Source organism: Dermochelys coriacea, chromosome 1 (genome assembly GCF_009764565.3).
Source record: "Dermochelys coriacea isolate rDerCor1 chromosome 1, rDerCor1.pri.v4, whole genome shotgun sequence".
Taxonomy (NCBI): Eukaryota; Metazoa; Chordata; order Testudines; family Dermochelyidae; genus Dermochelys; species Dermochelys coriacea.
Genome location: NC_050068.2, coordinates 266628049 through 266654616, shown reverse-complemented (window position 1 = coordinate 266654616; position 26568 = coordinate 266628049). Strand labels below are relative to the sequence as shown.

Below are 26568 nucleotides of genomic sequence, written 5' to 3'. Positions count from 1 at the left end.
GGACATGACTCAAATGTTGTAGGACCCTGTTAAGTGCCTAATTGAGTAAGGGCCTGATATTCACAGGCTGAACACCAAAACTGCACTATAAAAGAACAAACAGGAGTTGTAGGAGCTCAACACCTCTGAAAAATGAGGCTCCACTAATATAACATTCTCATTGGCCAAGATGTTACATAAGATTAGTTCACCCCACTGCGCAGTAGAAACAGTAAGTTCCTACAAAGGTAAAGCAGACCTTAATTTTGAAATTAAGTGTCAAAGCAAAGCCATTGCAATAGTTTAAGGAAAGATTTATTCCATGGAGTTATTGTTTTACTGAATTAGTAAGCTATACACCCTTCAGATATATAGTAGTAATCTTGCTCATATAATTGTAAGTGATTTAAGTAAATGGCAACTTAAATGATCTGACCCCTTTTTAAAGTAGCTTAATGTGCTTTTGGAATTTGCAATGTCCTGGAAAGTGTACTTGAGCAGCTCTGGCAACTCTTCCTAGATTTTTTTTTAGCAGCAGAAAGTTTAATGCACTGAATAGTATGTCAGCCCCTTAAATAAGTGGGATGTACCACTTCCTCTTCCAAATGTGTAGACACTACTTGTTGGTTTGGATTTGAGTCAGCTAACAGTGTAAGCTTTTTCCAAAATCGCAACTTTGTTTTGTAATTGACACCCCTTAAAATTTGTCATCTATAAAGGTTTATTTGTACTTGTATTAAGTAGGTACATCATTAAAACTTGTTTAATGTGAAATTTAAGTCATAATATAAAACACTGATCTTTTTCCAACCCTCTTATACAATTCTTTATAACAGTGATACATTGACACTTAATTTTTAAATTCCTAATACAAGATAATTCCAGTAGATCTACCAATTCAAGGATATTTTTTTTTTTTTTTTTAAAAAGTGCACATACGCAATGTACTCAAGTTCCAAAACTTTCCTCAAAAAAACAGCTGTGCTGCAGCCCAAGATGTTAGGTTGTCTCTTTCTAAATTTTAGCCATTCTTATAATGTATATTTCAAAGATGGTGTCAATCCTATTTTTCCAAAAATTGATGTTTCATAGCATTATAGTAGAAGGTAGAGAGAAGATAAAGAACTGAAGCTATACCTCGCACACTCTCCCTCCTCCCCATAGACTTCTGAGGTCATCATAGATAAAGTAATCTACTTCTCAACTTTTACTTAACATTCTGCAAGTTTTTAAATCAGAATTTTACAAAGCACAAGCTGTGCATAAAAGGTATTACTCAGACTATGTTTGCAGCAGCAAATACTAAGGACTCAGCTGCCATAGCCAAAACTAAAATAACTAAAGAAAGTTACCTCAGATTTTTCATCAGTTTAACAGGAATCTAACACTAAGGGTGTGTAAGACATTTCCACAGGTAAGAGTTATTGCCTCATACTAAAGTGTTTAACTGGTACATGTACACTTTAAATATATCAGTTAAGGCAATTATTTAAGTCTTAATAGGACAATATAATTTAAGAATTACTCAAAGAACGATTATGGTAACATGCTATACACATACTCAGCTATAATCAGGAATCAAACATTTCTGTATCAGACATTTACTACACAAACCTGCCCATCCCTGTATCTATGGTGTAGACCAGAGCCCTGCAGTAGGACTGGGATCCCATAGGTCCTGCTGCCATAATAACTTTGTTGTGGGTGAGATTGGGTGGGTAAAAAAACAAAAATCCACACAACTGTGGTAATTTGCAAGAAAACACTTTAAAACTTTTAATACTTAAATTTAAGTGAGGGATAGAAAGATTTGATGTCTATTATACCAGGAGTTAAAGTATTTTTTACATGGTTTAAGCAAGATGTGTTATTCTTTGGTAGTAAAATTGTGGCTGAATTCCATACTTTTTTATGTAATATATTTGACAGGTTTTTACCACAGTAGAATAGAGGAATCTGTCTCTCTTGTGGGTTCTAAGGTGGGAGTAGGATAAAAATGCAAGCAACAATGGGGGAGTGGGTGGAAGTGGGAATTACAGGGTGGGAGAGGAGCAGCATTAAAAAAAAAAAAAAAAAGTACCATTCAGGGCTCTAGTGTACACCAACATAAGTCCATTTTCTGCAGCACACACTTACTGTTATATCTGTGCCCTATAGATCCCTGAGGCTTGTCCATGTGGCAAGCTAGGATGTGAACATACAGCACACTAGATTGCTGCATACTAATTTTCCATGTGGATGCTGCTATGGTGCATTAAAAGTTCCATGGTGCACTTTGACATACTCCCCAACTAATGCACTGTATGCACACCAACTCTCCGTGTAGATAAGTCCTAGAACTAGATTAAATTTATGAACTACAGACATACTAAATTTTAAATACTTAGAAATTTAGTAACTCAAACTTAAGTCAGAATAAAAGTGCTTTGAATGCAGAATTTGTCCGACAGTTTTCACAATAGAAATGTCACCAGACCCTAAACTTAGAGCAGCAATAGAGGCCCAGCATGCTTACCTACTGTTAAAAAACAATGTCTAATATTGGGGTTGTTCAAAAAAACACAACCCTTTAACAATTAATGCTTATGAAAAGGAGTCCTTCATAAGCATTATGTCAGCATTCTAAAAACGACAGTTGACGAGGCTCATTTAAACATTCCATTACAGTGCAAAATCGCATTCAGTTTCAAAATCACTACAACAGTGCTACAGAATGATGCTTCTGGAATTCTTTAAATAGCTTCTTTTTCTGCTTCAGAGAAATGGTGGGATTACTGTCCATCTCTTGAATCAACTCTTGAAGATAGTGCCTTGTTTGTTGCTTTTGGTCTTCAAATTCTTCAGGAGTCAAACGCTGACAAAAGGTGAAGCCTTAATAGGAAAAAAGGTTAGGATTATTTTACTGACATTACACTTTTATATATTTAATAGCAGAATCATATAAATGTAAGGCTGGAAGGGACCTCAAGAGATCATCTAGTCCAACCCCTGATGCTGTGGCAGGATTAAGTATACCAACAGGTGTTTGTCTAACCAGTTCTTAAAAACTTCCAGTGATAGGGATTCCAGAACATCCCTTTATGTTCCAGTGCTTAATCATCATCATAGTTAGAAAGTATTTCTTAATATCAAACCTGAATCTCCTTTGCTGCAAACTAAGCTGATTACTGCTTGTCCTACCCTTGGTGAATGTGAAGAAATTGATCAGTATCCTCTTTGTAACAACCATTTGTGTATTTGAAGACCTATGCCCCTCCCATCCCCCCCGCAGTATTTTCTGCTTTAGATTAAACATACCAACTTTTTTCATCTGTTTCTTATATTTTCTCTTATTTTTGTTGCTCTCCTCTAGATTCTTTCAAATTTGTTCACATCTTTCTTAAAGTGTGCTTCTGGACACAGTACTCCACCCAAGGCCTCACCAGTGCCAAACAGAGCTGAACAATTACCTTCTGAGTCCTACATATGATCCTCCTGTTAATACATCCCAGAATGACATTTGCCTTTTTTGCAGCAGCACCACACTGTTGACTTGTATTAAATTTGTGACCCACTATAACCCCCAGATCCTTTTCTGCAGCACTGGCGGAGGAACCCTAGCTGGGACAGGTGCAGCCCCGGGCGGTTTCGAGGCTTTTGAGAGTGGGGCCATAAGAGACCAGGAGGGGATTGGGCGCACTGCTGTGTTGGGGGGTTGCCCCACATAGGGCCGGGGTTCCGATCCTGGAAACGGTGTAGTGAAGTTGTGTCTGCGCAGTGTGGCTCTGCTGGTGCCGGAAGAGGGTGGAATTGTCAGTTGGGAGCTGGGGAGCGCCGGGCAGGCAGAGCAGGGCAAACCCCTGGCCCCACTCCCTGGCTGGAGCAGGGCAAGCCCTAACCCCCGGTGGGAACTCGAGGGACAGATAAAAATGTCTGATGTGCTGGAAGCGGCCCGCAGGCCATAGTTGGCCCACCCCAGAATAGGATAAGGCCAGTGCTCATCTACTTCAAAGATACTGGTTATAATCCATGAGCTGAAGTAGAGTCTAGATCTGCTGGACGGATACTCAGGAGCCTAAGACCCACAGAAAAGGAGAGTTCCTTTTGTTCTCCCTACATAAAGTCCATTTAATTACAGCTTCATACAGGGTAAGAGGATTTGGTTAATAGTGTTAGTACAATCTAATAGTTTTATTAAATGTCTAACAAATGTAAAGAACAAGATAGGGCCATGTACAATGTTACCCAGTTCCCATAATTTGTTTATCTTTGGTGCTTTAGTATTTAATACCTACAATGCCTGAATTTTCAATACAAAGAATGTAAGAAAAGAATAGTCAAAAGCAGCAGATGAATAACCAGAAGACAGAAATAGCAAAGTGGTTAAAGAACAATTCTGGAGGAGGACATTTTTAGAAGCAGGGCCAGAAGCAAAGGAATTAACTGGAAAAAAAAAAAAAATCTATTCCCTGAGAAATATTAAAATATTTTTTATACATACTCAAATTCCTAAGCATAACTTAGGCTAAAGGATTCCTGCTCATCAAGAAACTGAAGGACAATATTCTTGCAAGCAAGAAGGAATCGACTGATCTATGCATGAGACATCTACGGGTGCAGCAAAAAACTTCGAATGCTAGGGTAATTTGTGCATGCCTCATGGTAGAAGCATAATAGGAACACAATCAAATGAAATCTTCAGAGAAACCAAAAATTACAGGCAAGCAATTTTCCCTTTTAATAATGTATGCTGATAGAAAAGTGAACCAAACATTCTACCAAAGTAATAGTTTATATGTCTTTAGCCAAATCTTATTTTACACTATTTTCTTCTGAATTTAACTTTGTGAAGGAAATTACATAATGAATACCAGGATTGAAGAGAAGTTAGAATGTGGCCTCAGTCTCCATTTAATGCTATGCTTTGTTTTAGGTGGGTAGTAATTAAAATTAGTTAATGAATTAAACCACTTAAAGCCCTATTGTCAGTATAACAGAGAAGATGAGGAAGTCAGGAAAAGCATTTCACCATAAGTTGGTATGTAGTACATTAAACTTATTTGCATGCAACTACTTATATAAAAATGCACAATATCAAACTTTCTACCTGAACTGGCATCAGGATCTTGTCCTTCCAGCAAACTCATACGTTTCTTGCCAATTAGTTCCAACAGAATTAAAGGGGTCTGCACAAGAACAGAATTTTCAGATGTTTAGTTGGTGTTTATACAGTTCATTAGAAAACCATACTTGCACAATAAAGATGAAGTTAAAGTTGAGTATGTAAATGGGCACTCCTGGTACATATGTTTTACAAACACAGAGTAAATTGTTAGGTTTTTTTTAAATTCAAGTAGTAGTAATGTACAATAGAACCTCAGAGTTACGAACTGACCAGTCAACCCCACACACTTCATTTGGAACCGGAAGTACACAATCAGGCAGCAGAGACCAAAAAAAGCAAATGTACAGCAGTGGTTCTCAACAAGGGGGCCAGGGCCCCCTGAGGGGCCATGAACAGATTTCAGGAGGTCCTCCAAGCAGGGCCAGCGTTAGACTCCCCGGGGCTCAGGGCAGAAAGCGAAAGCCCCACCACATGGGGCTGAACATTGGGCCCTGAGTCCTGCCACCTGGGGCTGACACCAAAGCCTGAGCTTTGCAGGGGCCCCTGTGGCATTAGGTCCCAGGCAGTTGCCCTGCTTGCTACCCCCTTATGCTGGCCCTGGCTTTATATGCAGAAAATCAGTTATTGTGGCACAGATGGGCTGTGGAATTTTTATAGCATGTTGGGGGGCCTTGGAAAGAAAAGGGTTGAGAACAACTGCTATACAGCATAGTATTGTGTTAACTAAAAAATAAAGGGACAGTGTTAAAGATTTGACAAGGTAAGGACACTGCTTTTTTCATTTAAATTAACATGGTTAAAAGCAGTATTTTTCTTCTGCATAGAAAAGTTTCAAAGCTGTATTTAGTCAATGTTCAGCTGTAAACTTTTGAAAGAACCACCATAACGTTTTGTTCAAAGTTACAAACAATCTCCATTCCCGAGGTGGTTCGTAACTCTGAGGTTCTACTGTACTTTTAAACAAAGTTAAAGGTCATGAAAATTAGTGACAGAAAGACCAGCGTAGTTTTGTTTTAAATGAAAACTTAGGCTCAGATCCTGCAAACATTTATATGCTTAACCTCACTGGTTTCAAGGGGTCTACTCCTTATAATAAAGTTAAGCATGCGCATAAAATGTTTTCAGGATCAGGGCCATAAGCTGTAAATTTACAGCCATTTCAGAGTTTGGTTTCCTAGTAAGATGATTTGTTATTTGGAATCATTAATAAGTGAGTCTATATTGCAGTACTTAAAATTTCTGGTTGTTTTAGGGGTGGTGATAAAAATACAAATTGTTTGGGTGACCTTAACTTTTTTTTTGTTCAGATAGTATTAATTGTGTATTTCCAGACTGTCAAAAGTTCAGACTGATTGTAAAACTGCAAGGTTCTTTTAAGGAAATCTGTTCTTAAAGTTCATCTGCTCAGTCTTATCTACAACTTAAGTTAGAGAAACTAAAAATATTTATTTATTAAAAAAGGATTTAAATGTTAGGTGACAGGTATCCTTAAAGATAGTAAGATGGATGGGAACTGCCCCGTCAGACCACCCCACCTGCTAGTGTCACACTTCCATTCTGGTCATCTGTAGAAGGCTTCAGTAGGTAAGAAATGCAGAAATGTCTAAACAAGCTAATCCCCTCCCCCCATACAGGCCAAGATGATAAATCAAAGGTTAAGTTTCTAAGCCAAAACTTCTGGAGGTATGACAAACCAAATAAATTACAGGAAAGTATCCCAGAACTGAAATATATTTTATCTTCCAAGCAGCTTTTTAAAAATTTCTCCCAGCGTATCCAGAAATATTCTATCCTGGGCTAAGATCCTGCAAGTGAAATTTCAAGCAAGTTGGTCCTTTCTGGCCAAAGCTTGAGAAGTGTGGTTTCTAACTCAAGCTTATCATGGAAAAGTAGTAGTACCTCTCTGTACATAACCTTACACTAAAAAGTTCATTTTTTTAAAAATAGACTAATTCAGTTTGGCAACATTTCAAGATAGCATTGAGTCAGCTGCTTAAGGCCTCAATACTTCAATGAATTGTATGGGGGCAGGCCCATTTGACTTTAAAAGGGCTGTGTGTGGGTGCAGAGGTCCATCTGTATGCAGCTCTTTGAAGCACTGGAGTCCAAGTTCCTATAATTGCAGCGTTCTAGAAAAGCAAGGGATGTGCCAAAGTAAGTGATTCTATATGTAGGGGGGAAGAAAAGAGGGTTTGGGAGATTAAGTACTGATCATCATCCACATGCATTTCCCTTCAAGGGGAATAGATTCCTTGCTTAACTCACAAGGTTTGAAAGTTCTAGTAAGCATCTCAAACGCCTGATGTTTATTGAATTCTTTACCTGAGCAACAGACATCTCACACAGACTGTCTTTCCCTATTTCTAGTACTTGATAATTTCAACTGAACCAGAAATAGTGCAATAGCAGCTTTTCCTATGCTATTTTGATGCTTCCATTTCTGACCCCAGCTGATACGAAATAAAAAGGGACATGTGAGCATTGTGTTCCTCAGACAGCGAGTTGGTTTAATATGAGGATTCCCCCCCCCCCGCCATATACACTATCTAGAGAATATTTACCACTTAATTTTCCACCATTTTCAGGCAGCTGAGATGGAGTTCAAACTACCAGACATTTTCCTAGTTGTCTTTTTAATTCGTTTTCCAACTGGAAAAATAACTAAAACAAATACTATAGTTTTAATATGCATTGGCTAAAATCTGAAAAAAATTAAATAGCTAGAAAAAGTACATCTTTTCATATGCAAGATATAGTTGAATGTAACTGAAAAAGTATTTCTGCTTATTCACAATGGATTTATCATTGACAAATGGGAAAAAATTGATTTACCTACTAGGTTTATATTAACTGCCACAAGTAAGATTTTAAAATACTAAGTTAATTCCTGGGGCTGAAAGACACTGCCAGTATGTGCTCAGCCTCTGCAAAATTTCAGCTTTGAAGGACTCCCTCTAAGTACATTAGCTGGCTTCTGCAGGGAGTTGTTTCCAACACTGCTTTGCTAGAGAGAGAAGTGCTACAATGAGCCTGCGAATTTGAGAGTGGGGACAATGGAAGTAGAGAGGAAGTAGATAATTTTAAAAGATTTCCCCTGTAGTCCAGAAAAACTGAATTAGTCTGGAACACTTTCTGGTCCTATAAGACACTGTAGCTTTTACAGGTTGCCATGACAGATACAAAAAAGCACATTCATATAAAGCTGCTTTTTGACAATTAACATCTAAAATCACAAGGTCAAAGTTTGTCAGATGAGAAGGAAATACCTTGAAGAGTTCAGTATGATTCTTCATCAGTAACTGGATTAGCTGTTCAGTCTGTGTTTTTGACAATCCTTTATTTTGTAAAATGGCCTTGGTAAAAATCTTGATGATCACTGATCTATTATCACACTATAAAACAGAAGAATAATGACCTGGATTAGATTTGCTTGCAGTTATTCTAGATGTTAGCTAAATGATAGTTATAAATAGGTGACAAAATCTACACTGTGAAAAAAATACATTTAAGTTATTTTAAAAGCATCAGGTTGAAATTTAGTAATGGATCGGTCAATTTCTATGGCTGTTAAAAGAATAAGTCTATTAATATTACGATGGGGGAGTGATAATTTCTACACTATGTTTCAATGCAATACTTACTTGTTTTTGTAACGTGTAGCCCTCAGGTTCTGATGCAACAACCATAAACATCAGTAGCCTACGCAGTTCTTCTTGGATGTTCGGCCCTAGTAATCTTAAGTAAAGCTGTGATGCCTCCAGGGCTTGTGCTATTTTTCCATTCTCTGCAATGTTAGTGAAATATTGTATATAGTGCAGTCTACTGCTTTGAACAGAATCAAGAAAATGTATTTAAATAGGAGTCAATTTCTGATTATAGGCTTAAAACCATGTAGCCTTCCTTGTCTTAGAGCTAGGCAAGTAATATATTTTTAAAATAACATCCCCTGGATATTATGAAGTCTTAAATGAACTAGATGCAGAACCTCCATTTCACCTTTTTCATACAGTTTGTGTTTCCCTACCTTTGACTGAATCCTTAACTGCTCCTTTATATGATGTGATGCAACATGACCAGCGTGCCTCACTGTTGCGCCATTCCCATTGCTGATGAGCTTTTTAAACCACCAAGCTACACCCATTTTGTGGTAAAGGGACATGGCAGGAATCACACTCTTATATAGCATTCTTCATCTGTAGATCTCAAAGCATTTGCAAAAGTAAGTATCTTTATCCCCATTTAACAGAGGGGGAAACTGGCAGAGAGATTAAAGTCACAGCAGGTCAGCGGCAGAGCCACCAAGGTCTTTGATTGCCAGTCCTCTGCTCTAGACACTGGTCCAAATAATTATGTCTAGCAAAATGCAAACTATAATTAAAAGGAGACTGGTCCATAAACCAATTATTTTCTCTGAAAGAATAAAAGCAACTAGAATTGATGTATAAGCGCATTGAGACTTGGAAAAGGAGGAAGTATGAATGAGGGCTGAAAGCCAAAAGAAAAGAGTGAGCAAATATAGAAAAGAAGAGCATCAGAAGACCAAGGTTAAGGAAAATATGGAGAAGTTGACAGATTAGATAACTGATAAAGGACAGTTTCCAGCTGCCTCAGAGGTTTAATCACAGATCAGGAAGTTTCATTTAAAAAAAAAAAGATTTCAGCCTTCTGTTGACAGTGCAAAAATAATTTTTGAAATCAAGCTTGCTGTGAGTTCATGGAGATACTAGTTTCAGCATCTGTAGTGCACACACAGCAAGAGTAGGTTGTCTTCAATTGGCTGCAACAGTTATTGTGTGAGCATGTAACAATCCTTCCCCCACCCCAGGCCAAATTTGCCATCTGGAATAGCCAACAACTAAATTAGGCCAGGTCCTGCAGTCCTATTGAAGTAAGAGATCAATGGCACCTTTATCTGAGTAAGGGTTATAGCACAGGGCCTATATAGCAGAATAAAGGGTTATAGCTCAGGGCCTATATAGCAGAATAAAGAATAATATACAAGCAACCCTAGGCAACTCTAAAGCCTGCACTTTGCAACTAGTGGTAAAATAAGCATAACCTCCTCCTAATGTATGTATGTATGAGCTGTGCTTCTTGTGTAGACTGATGGGCAGCAGGAGACAAACCTAAAGAACTGTGGAATGCTTAATATATTTAGAAGTGAACCTCTGTTTAATTATGAAGTTAGGACCACCACCTGTCCAAAATGAAGCTGAAACTAAGCTGGGCCTGCATTAGAAACTGTTCCCCAGGCAGATTTTAACTGACTAAAATCTGGAAAGTGACACAGGACTGGCACAAATTAGCGTGGCATGTTCATAGAACATACTGTTTAGCTTAAGAGGAGATTTTAAATAAAGGGAGAATAATGAGGGAGCTACAGTATGGAAAGCATAGCGTTCTTTCAGTGATTTATGTCACCAGCCTTTTCCCCACCTCCCTTTATGTGAAAGTATGGTAGGGTATGGTTCCTTTTTAACTAAACTAATGATTTCAAATTAGTAATCATGGGTTGGGAATTTACTATAGTCTTACCACAGATTTCTTTTTATGATCCCTTTATTTATTTTAATTAAAAAGGGTCTCTTTGCCAAGTGTCAGCCCTAGGGAGGAACATGCTCAATGTCTTCAGTATCATCACTGAGCTCATATGGCACTAAGCTCTGTAAAGTATCTCTGAAAATGGAGCATTAAGGTAACATTCCATACATTCTGCAAGTCCTAAGGGGTACAATAAAAAAAAAAACCATACTCACGATAGAATTTATTAAAATCCAAGTTTAAGGTAACCCTTGCTGTTATTTTGTTTTGGGAAGATTTAGTTGTTTGCCATAAAGTTTGCAGAATCAGGAAGAACTTATCATACCCTGAATTGAATCTTAGAATTAAGAGAAGATTTCTGGTCTCTTACCTTGTTAGTTTATTTGCTATTAATAGAAATGAGTCCATAAGTTATGAATCCCTCTTTTGATTGACAGGGAAACAGTATCAAAAAGTGATTCTACTCATAAGATGTCTGTATTAGTATTTAGTTGATAAGTTTTAATTTCCTTAATGTGAAAATAAAGATTATGCACTTACCTATAAGTTCAACAATTCCTGAATGAATATCAAGATCATGATTGTTGAAAAGGGGGTCCCTCATTTGATTATAATATTTTGCTATCACATCAAAAAGTGTCTTCTTGTGCATATTCAAGTGACTTGGTTCGTTACTGATTTGAAATAACTGCTGACCAACCATCACTATTAGCTGGTCTGGAAAATACTCCAAGCATTCAATTGCTGCACAAAGCCATTTGTCAAGCCTGGGGAGAGAAAGTTAGTTTTAGTACTTACATTTAATGCTAGACAAAACTTTATTTCAGCTAAAATTCAGAAAGAATTAACCAGACACGTACAACTACATGCATATTTGAACAACAGCATCATACAACTTATTTAATAAGCAATTAAAGAACGTAGTGGGATGCTGTAGCTATAAGTCCACTGAATTATTGCTGCAATTAACAACCAACTTTCGCCTCCCTAGACTACAACAATACGGCTGAAGTTTGCCTTCCCTCAGACAAAGGAAGCCACAATGGTGCAGTCTGTCACAAACATTTCAGAAATGCAAGTTGTGACAGTGCAGTCCTGCCTTGTCAGTTTCAGCCGTCACAAGGGAAAAAAGGTTATCCAGCTACACAACCAAACTCAGGGGCTGAAACTTTAAAGGAGCAAAGAAACTAGACATTCAATTTAAAAACAAAAATGAAACACTTAAAACCGTGACAAATGAAAGGAAGCCAACAACTAACTAGGAAAGAACAAGAAATAAGCACTAAAGATTGCCACTGCAGGCAAAGGCATCATGCACAGATGGTTCCAACACCATCAACTGCCTGGGGCAAGAGGAGAGATAAGGTGGGCGAGGTAATCTCGCTTATTGGACCAGCTTCTGTTGGTGAGACAAGCTTTTGAGCTTACACAGAGCTCTTCTGCAGCCCAGACCTGAAAAGCTCTATGTAAGCTCAAAATAGTCAGTCTCTCTTTCACCAACAGAAGTTGATCCAATAAGAGATATTACCTCACCCACCTTGTCTCTCTAGTACCCTGGTACTAACATAGCTACAACGCTGCATGTGGTAAGAAGGGTAGCAACTCTCTTCTTGTAATGTTAGGTCCGACAAGGGGACATTTATGGCTCCAATAGGAAATATTCTTCTAGATCAGTGATTCTCAAACTGTGGGTTGGGACCCTAAAGTGGGTCACGATCCCATTTTAATGGGGTCACCAGGGCTGGCTTAGACTTTCTGGGGCCCAGCGCTGAAGCCGAAGCCCAGGGCCAAGCTAAAGCCAAAGCCCACTGCCTGGGGCTGAAGCCCTTGGGGTCAGGCTTCAGTCCCCCCTCCTAGGACCATGTAGTAATTTTTGTTGTTAGAAGGGGGTCACCATGCAGTGAAGTTTGAGAACCCCTGTTCTAGATGGTTCATGGCCAAGTGTGGCTATACACATCCCACATGGCAGCATAAGCAAAGGGAATACGAATAATTGTTTTTCCAAGCATAAGTAACGTCCCTGTAGGTTGCCAGAAAGTATGCAACCCAGAAAGAGAGACAGAATTGAAAAGGCACAGCTGAGACCCTGATTTCAGTCCATTCTCTCTAATATTCTGAGACACCACTTCAAAGAAGTATGAATCTGGAAAATACCCTTGGTTAGTGGGTTCAGGGATGCAGATACTGGAACTGTAATCAACTGTTTGAATATACCATGAGTTCGCAAATGGAACTGTTGCTGAAAGAGAAAAATAGCTCAGCTTAATTTGATTTTAAAACTGGATCTATGCTAATTGACTTCAAGACCAGAGGTGTTTCTTGGAATCAATTCAAGCCACCTTCAACCACCTAAAACTAATTTGAACAGCTAAACCAGTTAGAAACTAGCAGCAACTGAAGCTTCGCTGGTTACCTAACTCTCAATGCATTTTGCTTTGATTCTCAAACATCTTCCACATGAACAAACAAAGACTATTGTAATGCAGATGCTTTTTGGGGGATAAACAGACTGACCAACATTTATCAAAAAGGAACCAAAATTTGATGACTTCTCCTGAAGTGAAACCATACTAACTTTTCAAAACATGGCTCAGGATAAGTGCTAGCATAATAGACAAATTCCTCTTATGAGTTGACCCCAGGCCACCCACATCCAAGAGGCTGGGCCTCAACACATCATTCCAGGCTACAAAATGAAACTTTTATTCAGCTGTACTGCCATGTGGTAAAACATGACATCAACCCAGATGTGATCAACAGGAATAGTTTAGAAATACTGGAAGGTTTGGAACGGCAAACAGACTGGCACCAAATTGCCACATCTTTCTTTCTGTGGTACAGTGACCCTTTTGTCACAGCAGGGGCTTTCCCTTGCTATCTGTAACAATGGCTGCTCCATTTGCTTTACACACTTACTGCACCTCCACTTCAAACCACCAAGAAAAGGACTGTATAAACCCCTTTGGGATACCTCAGTTATGAAAGCCCTAAAATAAGTTCTTATAAAATATATATTTTTATAACTAACTCGGGCAAATTTAGGCTGCATGTAACCTCTCTGTCAAGGAAAGTATTTGAGATAATCAGATCTTCTTCTCTGCCAAGATGATCATTTTTCCTCTTGTTTGGAGACTCCAAAATATTTTCCAGGACTGGAAGATCAATTAACTGCAGTAGCCGTAACAGAGTCTGTTGTTTCCAGACATCATCTATAACTGGGAGTACAAACAGGAAGATGGAAAAAATAAACCAGAAGTCAAGGTTACTGGGAACAAGAGTAGGTACACATAGCATGTATGTAAATATCAAAAAGAAGAATTTTTGCTTGATTTGAAATTAAGTCAGCCCAGCTTACAATATATTCATTATATGTAAATAATGTTATTTTATTTTTTAGGGGGAAAATGTCTTAAGAAAACTGGGAAAAAGCTTTTAAATATTTTTGTGTCTAAGTTATTACTTTTTATAACTAACTATCTGCTCTAACATTTAATATATACAGTAACAAAATACATGAGAATAAATACATTAAAAAAAGGAAAGACCCTTATAACCAAAAAGACTCTCAACAGGTGTTTTTAAGAGGGGCAATGTAAGCTTGCATATCATATATCCATCTGAAAATTTGGTATGGGCTATTTTATATGAGCCCCTAAGGTGCTTAAAGAGAATATTCTTTTTAGTTTTTTTTATTTGATTGCTGTGTGCATTTAGCACTACTCTGCATAGAATCAGTTTCACTGTTTTGTTGATAGTTGCACTGTAGTCTTGTATGCTTTTGAGAGGAGTTCACATGAATGTTCTTCCCCAGGCTCTGCAAGAACTGCCAGTGTGTGGCATTAGGAGTGTGACCTGGGCTCTTTCTTCCTGGACTCCTGCACAAAGAAGCCTGGGTTATGTGCATGGAGGCAACATTTGGTAGGGCAGAAGGGACTAGGGGAGAGAGAGTCTCCTCTCAATCACAAGACTTCTGGATGGGGCTGGGAGCCAGGAAAGCCTCTTTCACAGACAGACTACACAACAGGATTCAGGAGTACGTGGTCCCTCAGCTGGGCCAGGGAGAAGGAAGTGACAGCCCCCTCCTTATCCCTTGCTCCCAAGACTGGAGACAGTAGGAATAGCAGCCAGAGGAAATTCCCCAACAAAACCCTCTCTCTGGATTTAGGCTGGGAAATAGTGAGGATTATCCTCCTTCACCTACACAGGAGCAGAAGCAGGAAAATAGCAGCATCCTCTGTCCGTAAACCTCTCCTCAGAGGCACAAACAACCTGGGGTCAAGAGGGACATAGCAGTCCAGGCAGGAGATAGGAATCACTGAGTCTGGGAGGTGAGAATCCACTGCATTTTTAAATTAATAGTTGAGTTGTCCCCACCCACCTTTCACAAACGTCTACTGGGTGTTATCATAATTTGTTATTTCCTAATATAGCAAGAACTTTGATGGGCCTATGTCATATGGATTTTAAATGCTTCTATTTTCAAGCAAACTAAAACTATGTTTAAAGCTTTTGTAATTTATTAAACTAGGGCCCAATCCTGAAATTCTTATGGAAGTAATTTAAATTGCATGAATAGCTACACTGATTTATTATAGTAACTGTGTGAGTAAGGGCTCGAGGATCAAGCTCTGAATTCTGTGCAAGTCATTTTTAAAAATCTTGGTTTCAGTGCAAGAGTCACTTTCTGCAACATCCTGGGCACTACTTAAAAGATTTGTTTCAACGACAAAAGTAGCAAGATACACAAAGTTCAAATAATAATGCAAGGAAACGATATTTCAGCAAGATGTGCCAGTACTCTTTCTAAGAGGCTGGAAAAGGGTATATTTCTAATTTTCAAAACATCTATTATTCATTGCTTGTTTCAATAAACAAATTATAGTTTAATGTTCATGAATAGCACAAAATATATTCTATTTATAAAATAAAATATAATCACCTTTTTTTGAAAGTAGACAGACTGGTTCATTAACTATGTTCTTTAAAGGTAAAGATGGATGTACATTTATAGTTTGTAGAAGTTCCTCTATCCTTTTATCAGCAACTTCTAGTGCTAAGGGATTTGAAATTGTTTCACATTTTGCTCTGTTATGAAAAAAGCATTGATAAATGGCAATTATTATTTGTATTATCATAGCACTTAGGTGCTCATTGTGTTAGGCACAGTACAAACACAGAACAAAGATTCTAAGCTTTTTGGGACAGGGATTATCTAAGTATAAGACAAGAGACAACAGATGGAGGAGCACAAGAAAAAGCCAAGGGTGCTCTGCCTGGATTAGAACAGGCTATAAAATAAGAATTCCATTTTGTGAAAAATTTTGACATTTGTTTCTGTTTCTGATGCAGACTGAAAGCAAGAACTTTCCAAGTTTTTTTGAAACAATAAGAGCAAGGCACGGACGTGCAGACATAGCACTCCCCACCCCACCCTCAGAATAGCCAATAGCCCAGAAGAAAAGACTGAAGTAGGCAGCTGGCGGGACGGGAGCTTGAAGTGACTAGTATCACCAGTAAAATCCTCAGTGATATCATTGTGAATTAAGTGTGGCGTTTCCCCAAAGTGTCAAAGGACTGGTCACAGCACATTTCACAGGTCTCAAAGGTCTATCTAAGGGTAGCTATAGAGAAGAGTGTTAATATCTTTTAGGAAACAAAGCAGCATCAGAGAACGTTTGGCACTAACAATTGGTGTATTCACATTCAAGGATCTCTTTGGAAGACAAAGCACTAAAAACATAATTAAAAATAAAAATTGGAATGAGTATTTACATTTTTAGGTCCCTAAAAATCACAGCTCCCCTAAGCTGGGTCTGAACAAGTGGGTCTTTCAAGTCCTAATGTAAATATTTTAGTCACATATCCACAAGATAACAATCAAGAAATGTTTTTTATTCTTCCATAATTAATATCTTGCCTTTGAATTGGGTCTCAGATTTTTTCATAGCATGGATGACATCTAAACAGAGTGTCTCATGGGAGTACCTCTTCCCATTCATGATTGTGTAAGATGGCATTGTTGTTTTTATTGGGCCCACATTTTAGAGATTCTTTAAACGTGTACATCTGCATTACTAACCGTGAAAGCTTTTTCGCCTCAAGTTCAAGTATTTCCTCAGGGGACAAATTCTCAATATATCCTTTCCGTTTCAATAAAAGAGGAGAAATAAGACTGTCCATAAATCTATAAAGACTATTACTTGTGTCTTCAAACTCTAGCTCTCTCTCATTCTTGAATAGTTTTGGTCCAACTGGTTCAAAAACCTTGTGATCCATCAGAGCCTGGCACAGACGGACTCCCTTCAGTCGAGAAAGATCATTACTACTTAGGTACATACTGTGCATAAGATAGCCCAGCACTACATCAACAGCATTGGAGCCAGTAAAGCAGTTTCTGTACGTCTTTAGGTGTTGTCGTCTTCTTTTTATTTCCACCTGGCTTTGAAGAGCATGAATAATGCCATTCCATAACTGAGTTGCTTGAAAAGGACCACTGCTTCCTGCAAAAATATTTAAACATTCACGTTACTAAAACATTTAAGTTTACATACCGTAAACACTTACTGTAACATTTAAGTTACATAGATAAATGGTAGCAAAATAGCAAACTTATTCCTGCATTGATTTGACACTAGGTCATACACAGGCAAGCTTATGCCAGGAAAGGAAAACAAGAACATGCTAAATAAAAAAAATCTGTTACATTGAGATTTTTTGGTTAAAATGAAAAGAATCTGTTGGAATTATTATTATAGATAAAAGTAAGACCGTGCACCATCAGATACTAGTTTAACCATAAATTGCTTTATTAAATCCAAAAGTCCAAGGGGAGTTATATAATTGCTCTAAATGTGTAAAAGCCTAAAACATAAGCAACTACTACATTCAAACAGCAACAAACATTCATAAGTATTTGATCAAGATACTCAAGAAAGAACTAAATCCATGGGTGCTTAGACACATGTTGGTTGGCTCCAACTTGGTTAGGCATATACTGTATTAGCAATGAACTCTTTCAAGACCTTCCGACAACTGCTAGCAGAGCCACCTTATATGGCCTACAAAAATATTTTTCTTCTTTTTAAACTATTTTAACCCTTTATATCCTACAGTATCCAGGGGTTCTGGAACAATTTTTATAGTGAGGGTGCTGAGAGCCATTTAACCAAACTGTAAACCCTGTATATGATGGAAACCACTTCAAGCCAGGGGGTGCAGCAGCACCCCTAGTTCCTACACCTACTCTGACAGTATCAAAATACCAATCTAGGTACTGACATTGCATGAGCAGGCAGCTGCACCCAGCGTTACAAAGGGAGCTCAGAAAGGGGTACGTTATTCCCCCCAGAATAGGGGTGCTGAGGGCGGAAACCACATATTTGGTTGTTATTACCATTTCAAGCCGGGGGGTGCTGCCACACCTCCAGCATCCCTAGTTCCAGTACCCTTGCCCTAGGAGGGCAGTTCCGAAGATGCTGCCTTCACCTCCCTCCTCCCCCACCCCGCTGCTGTGAGTCTCTTCTTATTCCAGTAAAACCAAAAGGCCTGACCAAGACTAGGACTCTCATAATCTCCCCACACCCTTTCCTGAGCAGGGCTCAGACGCCCCCATGTGCACACCCAGAGGGGTGGCCCTCCACCCTGGGCAGGCTCAGCTGTTCAGGCTCTCACAGACTGGGCCAGGTATACAGTGACCAGGTGCCTGGTTTTCAACCAGTACACCTGGTCAAAAGGGAACCCTGGCGGCTCGGGTCAGCACAGCCGATCAGGCAGTTAAAGTCCAGTCAGCGGTGCTGCGGCGCCAAGGCAAGCTAGTCCCTAGTTATTCAGGCTGGCATTGCACTGCGGCTTGGAAGTGGCCAGGAGGTCCAGCTCCTACACAGGGGGGCCACAGAGCTCCATGTGCTGCCCCTGCCCCGAGCTTTGGCTCCGCACTCCCATTGGCCAGTTCCCAGCCAACGGGATCTGGGGGCAGGGCGTAAGGGATGCAGGCAAGAGCAGCAGGTGGAGTCTTCCTGGTCTCCCAGCTAGGACCCAGACTTCTGTGCACAGTGAGGTGCCAGGACAGGCAGGCAGCCCGCCTTGCCCCCCCCCCCCGACCAGAGCCACCCGACGTAAGCCCACATCACAGCCCTGAGCCCCCACCCAAACCCTTCACCCCCAGCCCCACCCAGAACCCACTCACCCTCCCGCATCCCCACTCCCAATCCCAGACCAGAGCCCCCTCTCGCACCCTGAACCCCTAACTTCTGGCCTGCCCCAGAGCCCAACCCCCAATTAGGACCCTCAACCCCTCCCCCGCACCCCAACCGCCTGCCCCAGCCCAGTGAAAGGGATTGAGGGTGGGGGCATGCAGTGAGCAGGGGGCGGGGCCTCGAGGAAGGGGCGGGGCTAGGGTGTTCGGTTTTCTGAGACTACAACGTTGGCATCCCTACTCGGGGTCCCCGGAGCTGAGCGACACCAGCAAAACCCAGCCGGCTTTAAACCGCCCGCTGCCGGGCGCGGGCCACACGGACCGGCCCTTTCGCAGGGGCAGCCCCGGCCCGGGACGCACAACCTCCTCCCCAGCGCCCCCGGGCACCGGTGGGGGGTGGGGCCCTCAGGCGGCGGCGGGAAGCGGACCAGCCCCAGGCCGGGGCGCTCTCACCTGCGCCCCGCCGCCGCGCGCCCAGCTCGCTCTGGCTGTGGATTCTCCTGAACCGCGGAGTCAAACGCGCCGCCATAGCCAGCCACTTTCCTGTCCCGCCTCCCGCACCGTCACTTCCGGCCCCGCCCTGGCTCCGTGGCGGAAGTGAGGGAGCGTAGTGGGGCGGGTGGCCGGTGGCCCGGGCGCTGGTTCGATCGCCATGGAGTAGCCGCGAGGGAGACGGGGCTGAGCCGCGGCTGGAGGACGCGACGCGACGCGACGCGGACGGCGGGACACGGCCCCCGCAGCTTCCCTTAGGCGCAGGTGAGAGGGCGGCAGCGGCTACCTCTGGCCTAGCGACACCGGGAACCCGCTCGCCCAGGAGCCGGGGCCGTGTTTTGTGCAGGGCCGGAGCGCCGGGCTGGGCGGCTAATCACTCACTATAAACCTTTGGGGGCGGGGCGGGGCGGGGCGGGGGTTGCTGAGCTACTCTCCGCTCTGCCCCTCCCCCCGGGGCGGAGGAGGTGGGGGGGTGCAGGCGAGGTGGCGAGCAAAGCTCTGACAGGAGCTCCCTGCGGGGCCTTTGTTGGCCGGACACGCCAACGCCCGAAGGGCTCTTGTGCCTATGAGGCTCGTGTGATAGTTCAGCTTGTCCCCGCTCTCTCCCAATCCCCTGCTGGGAGCCTATAATGAATAACTTGGTCTGTTGTCTCTCCACTTGGTAGCTTGCAGGGTTTGGGGTTTTCAGCCTTGCCCTGTGGTACAGAACTCATGATGAAATAAGGATATGCTTTGCCCTGTTATCATTGGTACTTTACATAATCCATAATAATTATGCTTTTCAAAAATAATGTGCTTTGAATTGTTTTTACAAGTAAAGGAAGGCTTGATTGTAGGGAGAATACTGGGAGCCACTGGGTATCAAAAATACCCCACTGAGACTTAGTTGCTCCTGTGCGCCACTGTTGAGCGGGTGGGGAGAAATCTACTTTTTGTAGGTTTCAGAGTAGCAGCCGTGTTAGTCTGTATTCGCAAAAAGAAAAAGAGTACTAGTGGCACCTTAGAGACTAACACATTTACTTGAGCATAAGCTTTTGTGAACTACAGCTCATTTCATCCGATGTGAGCTGTAGCTTAGAAAAGCTTATGCTCAAATAAATTCATTAGTCTCTAAGTTGCCACTAGTACTCCTTTTCTTTCTACTTTTTGTAGGGTGCACTACTGTGTGTATCTAGCCAGCTCTGTGGAATGGCACTTTTGATAGGGTGGTGTTAGGTCTTTCAGCTCCCTGCTCCCTTGCTCACAAGTGGAGTCTCAGCCTTGCTAAGGGGGGATGTCACAAACCAGGCAGAGCGCTGATACAGCCATGGGGGATGGTTTCACACAAACATCCCCCCCCACACACACACTCACATGACCACAATAGAAAAGAGAATAAACTAGCTCAAAGTGATTACTCAAATGAAAACTGAGGCGGAGTTGGAGGCTTATTTGTTTTGGCTTTATTCTTATTTTCAGTATTCTTAATGTTCCCCTATCTTGTGCCACTTATTCACGTGTTACCTGAGCAAAATTGTAAAGCTTGAGTTCTGCGAGTTGATCTGTGTAGGCAAACACCGTCACAGAGCCCCTGCTGACTCTAAAGGGGTTCCATGAAAGCGTAAGGGCTCCCCCACACCCACCAATTTATAGAATTGGGTCCTGTTTTTGTATAGATATTGTACTCAAATGTCAAACAGGAAAAAGAAAAGTTCTATCTTAAATATTTCTAGAGTGCCCACCCCTTGTTGTCTTGAGTATTATAGTTACTAAGATACTGAAGTTTCCTTGCTTTTTTGTCTCTTCTGCGTTTTAATTTAAAAGTGTAAAATACTTTATGCCTTGTTGATGCTTGACATTATTACATCATTGTCTTGTGATTTGTTACTTTTTCTATGTATAGTAGCTCAATTTTAGACGTGAAAATACTGCTCAAGAAGCTGCTGTTAACTTTCATATTTTACATACAACTGTTTTGACTAATCTGTGGTATTGAAATTGTCACTCCCCAAGTTAAAATCTTTTATGTACTTGCTCCATGTGGATTGTGTCTCTAGATATATTATTTCAACTGACATTTAATATGGTGTAATTGAAACAAGTAATAAACTATTTTTATAGAACAAAACCCATCTTAGATTTCAGTCACATTGTCCACACAAGGATTTATAAAAATATATCGGCAGTATTAACAGACATTAATTTATGAAAACAGTCTGCATGCTGAGAGATAAAATTAGCTCATTATCTCTCTCCTCTGCTGAATTAGTCAATGGTTTAACTTTGTGCAGTGCCAAGTTGGGAAGGAGCAGGTTTGATCATGCATACCAGGCCTATTTGTAAATCCTCACTCTTGATGATGATTTTTTGTTAGTATCCTCCCTTACTGCCTTCTCCAATTTTTTCAATACAGTTACCACATGGAACTGCCACCTCTAGCAGAGAATGCTTCCTCCAGTTTAATTGGAAGCAATTTCATTCATTCTTCCACCTCTCAACAGAGAGACTCTTCTTCAAATTTAAGCATATATAAGGAATTTGAACATGTAAAGGGGAATATGAACAGGAAGTGTTTACTTCATACTTCCAGTGTAATCAGGTTTTTAAAGATGCCCCTCCCATGTTGTGACTTCAAACACAAAGACCTGTGCTAGTGGGTTAATACCAGAAATAGAAACTGACTGTTCTAGTTTCATTGTCCATGCTGAATGAAATACAAAAGGTTTCAGAGTAGCAGCCGTGTTAGTCTGTATTCGCAAAAAGAAAAGGAGTACTTGTGGCACCTTAGAGACTAACAAATTTATTAGAGCATAAGCTTTCGTGAGCTACAGCTCACTGCATCCGATGAAGTGAGCTGTAGCTCACGAAAGCTTATGCTCTAATAAATTTGTTAGTCTCTAAGGTGCCACAAGTACTCCTTTTCTTTTTTTGAAATACAAAAGTAAGTAATATAAATGGCAAAAAAATAATTTAGGTCTAGTTTACTTAGTTTTAACAAGCTTGAGGTAACACATAAGTATTCGTTTAATATTTGATTCCAGTGTCACAGACTTGTTTTACCTTAGTCCTTTGCCCACTATGCCCCTTCTATACACTGAGATTCATTCTGTGTTGCACATCCTTGGAAGATACAGTTTCTCTTCTTTTGAGCCAAGACTAGTAAACATGGAGTCCTATATGCTATCCTTCCACAGTGAAAATCCAACAAGGTGCAGCTAAAAAGTTACCAGTATAGCTCTTATGATATTGATATACTAGTGAAGAGTCAAATTCTGTGGGGTTTTGAGCAGTGCCACCCTGTTAATCCCAGCAGGGATAGAGTGCGCTCAGGACCTTGCGTGACTGGGCCCAAATTTACATGACGAAGCATTTCAGAAATGGAGACACTTAGAAGGGGTTAAACTGAAATATATTGTTTCTGCCTATCTGAGTGGAATCTTCAGTTGCAGAAAAAGCAATATCAGGAAACAAATACTATATATTTTTATCTTGGTATCTGCTTGGGGCCTGATTCTGTAGTCCTTTTGCATGTGGAACACCCATGCAGAATGGCTGTAGAATAAGGTCCTGAAGGACTATAGATACCAGCATCTCTTTATTTCAGGCTGTCCTACGACCTATGAGGCATGGTGTTTTTCCATACTTATCAGGTAGGCAATGCTTTTCCTTAGCTTGGGGAGTTTAGATATAAGAAATCAGTCTTTATCTTGGCTGACACAATTACAATTTGTATAACATCTTACCTTAACTCAATACACAAAGTGTGTGTGTGTGTGTGTGTATATATATATATATATATATATATATATATATATATATATATATATATAAAATTTTTAATAAGTAAATTTCTCTTAACTTATTTTCACTAGCCTCTCCAACAAAGCATTAACATTCTACAGTTCAATAAATAATTACTCTGAAATAATTGTCTTCCTCATTCCTTGGTCTCTCTATTCCTGTTCAGTAGCTGGTTGAACAGGAAACTTCTGCTGTATTGGCGTGGTTCTATATCATGAAGTTCGGTTGCTTCAGATGGAACCTATTTACCAATACTTAACTCTTCATACCTAAGTAATTAAGGCCCTGGTCCTGCAAATGCTTACACACATGCCTAACTTTATGCAGTGGGTAGTCCCACTGAAGACGTGGGGGATACTCATGAGCTTAAAGTTAAATGTTTATAGGACTGGATCCTAAGTAGGCAACTTCCTTCCTTTCTACAACACGTTTCCTCCAACAAGCACAAGTAGGGTGAAGTGTTCAGCAGAAATCAAAAAACTGAAAAGGATTACAAATATAACAATTATAAATTTAGGGAGTATTGTCACCCAGGAGGTGTCCCTCCCCACCAGTACCCTCACCCCCAATTCTAACCTCTGAAAACAAATGACTTAAACTCACTTACCTGCAGGTGATCAAAATGAAATGTAACTTGCATGAAACAGCTACCATCTTTAATTTAATCTTAGTTACCTCATTCTTTGATATTGTGTCCCCTGCTTATTTCTGTCACTTTTCATAATTTTGAAAACATCTGCTATCACCCCAAAATACCCTCTCTTCCCTTTGGAAAACATAGTGGTATTCTTTAGGATGGTGGGTGAAATGATACTCCGAATCCATGTAAATATGTCTTAAATGTGAAAGAAGATGGTAAGAACTAAATGTACTAAACCACCCCATAAAGCTAATTGGCCAGAAGGTAATGACTTAGTTATTATAAGAATAATATTGTGGTTACCTAGGTATGTGACCAGTAAGGCTATAAATTTAAACAATATGTCTGCACACTCTTAAATATTCACTGGTGCACTATTTTTTCAAGTTTGTTTCACCTTTGTCTGGTGGAGAAATGAATATTTCTCCATGCCCTCTCTTTGAAATGAAGTTGGAGGCTGTCTTAATTTAGAGTGTGTTTTTGAGTGTTCTATGTATATTAACTGTTACTAGCAATTAATTTCTCCTTGTGTTCCATCCCTGCCTCATTTCTTACTGCAGGTAGGAAACAAGACAGATATGTTTCTCTCCCAGTTTCAGTACAAGTTTCTTGTCCTATTCCCCCAATTGCACACCCAGCAGCAGAAAGATATTCATATTCATGGTTTGAGCTGCTGGACAGTAGTGTTTTCTTGGTATCTCTGGCAGCAGTTGTTTGTAATTAACTACCTCAATTAAGTGAGGAAATAATAGTAATATATAGTACAGGTGAAAATGAACTTTATTCTAAACCAGACTCTTGAATCTCTTAAATTGCAAACCATGTAGAAGCACTAATTCTAAAGAAAAGCATAGAAAAAGCAGTTCCTCCACTTTCCCTGCAGCAGTTGATGGACTCATTAACACATCAGAACAGAAAGTGTTAGTAACATCTGCAGTTGGTTCAGGTAAAACACTGAATTTTGAGCGTGGGTTTTGGCAGGTACAGTGAGAGAGAGCGAGGACTCATTTTTAAAATGTCTTCAGTGTAAATATACATTTATACTGTTAATGATTTGAGATCTTAGGCAGGTTTTCTCTTTTAAGAAAAAAATAAAGCTTTACTCTTCCCTTTTAAAATATAGATTTCCCATAGCTGGCTTTGTGTTCTGTGTTTTTAATAACATGCACTAATGTAAACTAACCATTTTCAGTACCTTCCCTTAACAGAAATGGAAAGAATTATGATTTCCCCCCCCCCCTTCTGTTTGTAGGCTAACGTGATAGCATATAATTGGGAAAATGGAGTCCATGCTGAATAAGTTGAAAAGTACCGTTACAAAGGTAACAGCTGATGTCACCAGTGCAGTCATGGGAAATCCTGTTACCAGGGAATTTGACGTTGGCCGACATATTGCCAATGGTGGCAATGGGCTTGCATGGAAGATTTTTAATGGAACTAAAAAGTCAACAAAACAGGTGAGATCTCAGGTGAAGGCTTGTGGTTACATTAAAATCATACTTGAGCAATAACAACAATTGCATCTTTTGTTAGGAAAGGTTTAGAAGAACATTTTGTTCAGTAAACTGTTGCTAGCATTACAACTTGTGAAGTCAAACAAAGACAGAAAAGGTATCCAAATGTGTTAATTGATTTAAGGTTCGTGCTGTTCATTTAATCACAACAGATGGGCACAGTTTAGTTTCTGGGTCAATAGATATGCAGAAATTGAGCAGTAAGAAATGTTAGGTATGAGCTATGTTGACCAAAAGTATGTGGGGGTGGCCTCATGCTAACTGCCTTCACCATGCCTGTTTCAGGTCATTGCTGTTAACCCCTCATTCCCATAAACACTATATTCACTCAGGGCGGCAGGTTTGTATAATTTTTGGTGGTGCCTAGAATGGGTGCAAGTCCCACACCCCCACAGCTGCCTTGTAAGCTGACAGGTATTTTTTTTTAAACAATGTAAAAATGGACTGGAAACAGGAAGCGTTTAACAGCTTCCCTATATTGCACAATATCACTATTGTAAGAAAAAATTATTAAACTAAGAATATCAACTTTATTAATACTCTTCTGAATACGGAAACAACCAAGCACTCTTGGATCAATAACCCTCAAAATACAATTACAGTGCTTAATAGACAGGATAACTGTTCTAGTCCTTTAAATCGCAATGGATGCGGCTGTGGGGGCATAAGGAAAGGCTGTGTGGCTGTGAGGGCATGAGCTATGGCACCATGGATATCTTTCATCTGGTTAATCAGCTTAATTCCCTGTGGAGTGGCTTAGGTACATTTTTCAAGTCTTGATTGGGTCTTCTCACAGTAGAGTCTGCATGATTTGGCTCCAAACATGGTAAAGCAAACCCTGACTAATGTTTCTGCAAACTATTTTGCCACTAATATGGCTAAAAGTACGCTACCAGTTCCATGTTACAAGGGGTCAGCATTTTATTGCGTGATGATTAGTTGTATTTGACTAGTAGTGACATGAGTATCATTAGTCCATATTTTAGCCAGTCATCACGTCAGCATTCAATCTGATGCTGCAAAACAAAACTAATCAGTGTGGTAAGTAGTTCGTGTGTGAAACGGCTTCCAACAATTATTTAAATATAAGAATCATTTCTTGAAGGATGTCTTTTTCCAGATGTTTGTGAGGAGTTATACACTTTGGTAGACTCCTTCCGAACATTTCTAAGATATACAGCGAAGTGTAAGATATATTGTGGTTATTAAATTGCATGCTATCTGTTCATTAGTAACTTATTGTATTCCTTTGTTCTGCCAGTCCACCCTTCTGGCAACTTGTGAGTGGCTGTTTGTCATCTGTGCCAGTGACATCACTAACTTC

At 40.2% G+C, this 26568-nt stretch overlaps 3 protein-coding genes across 14 annotated transcripts in view; 2 read left to right on the top strand and 1 right to left on the bottom strand.

The window, feature by feature from the left end:
• ACTR6 (actin related protein 6) overlaps positions 1-15517 on the top strand; it is a 37103-nt gene extending 21586 nt beyond the window's left edge. For 2 of the 7 annotated variants that reach the window (XR_006273980.1, XR_006273969.1), the window contains exons 11-12: positions 2738-2866; positions 4473-15517. Coding sequence is in view for 2 of the 7 variants with exons in the window: in XM_043491565.1 (XP_043347500.1) it covers positions 14436-14475 (40 nt within the window). In the remaining 5 variants the exon portion in view is untranslated. The remainder of the gene's footprint in view (positions 1-2737; positions 2867-4472) is intronic. The other 5 variants (XM_043491565.1, XM_038411315.2, XR_006273971.1 and 2 more) reach the window with 4 other exon arrangements.
• Positions 683-19472, bottom strand: DEPDC4 (DEP domain containing 4). The gene is given in 10 exon segments (XM_038411275.2): positions 683-2850; positions 5066-5144; positions 8350-8475; positions 8725-8867; positions 11165-11391; positions 13653-13839; positions 15564-15709; positions 16704-17124; positions 19272-19404; positions 19407-19472. Coding segments are annotated over 10 exon segments (1704 nt in total). The 3' UTR covers positions 683-2674.
• SCYL2 (SCY1 like pseudokinase 2) overlaps positions 19433-26568 on the top strand; it is a 56300-nt gene continuing 49164 nt past the window's right edge. For 2 of the 6 annotated variants that reach the window (XM_038411264.2, XM_038411235.2), the window contains exons 1-2: positions 19433-19574; positions 24983-25187. In XM_038411264.2, the coding sequence (XP_038267192.1) occupies positions 25011-25187 (177 nt within the window). In that variant the 5' untranslated portion in view covers positions 19433-19574; positions 24983-25010. Of the gene's footprint in view, positions 19575-22808; positions 22940-24982; positions 25188-26568 lie in introns of all 6 variants that reach the window. The other 4 variants (XM_043491531.1, XM_043491526.1, XM_038411255.2 and 1 more) reach the window with 3 other exon arrangements.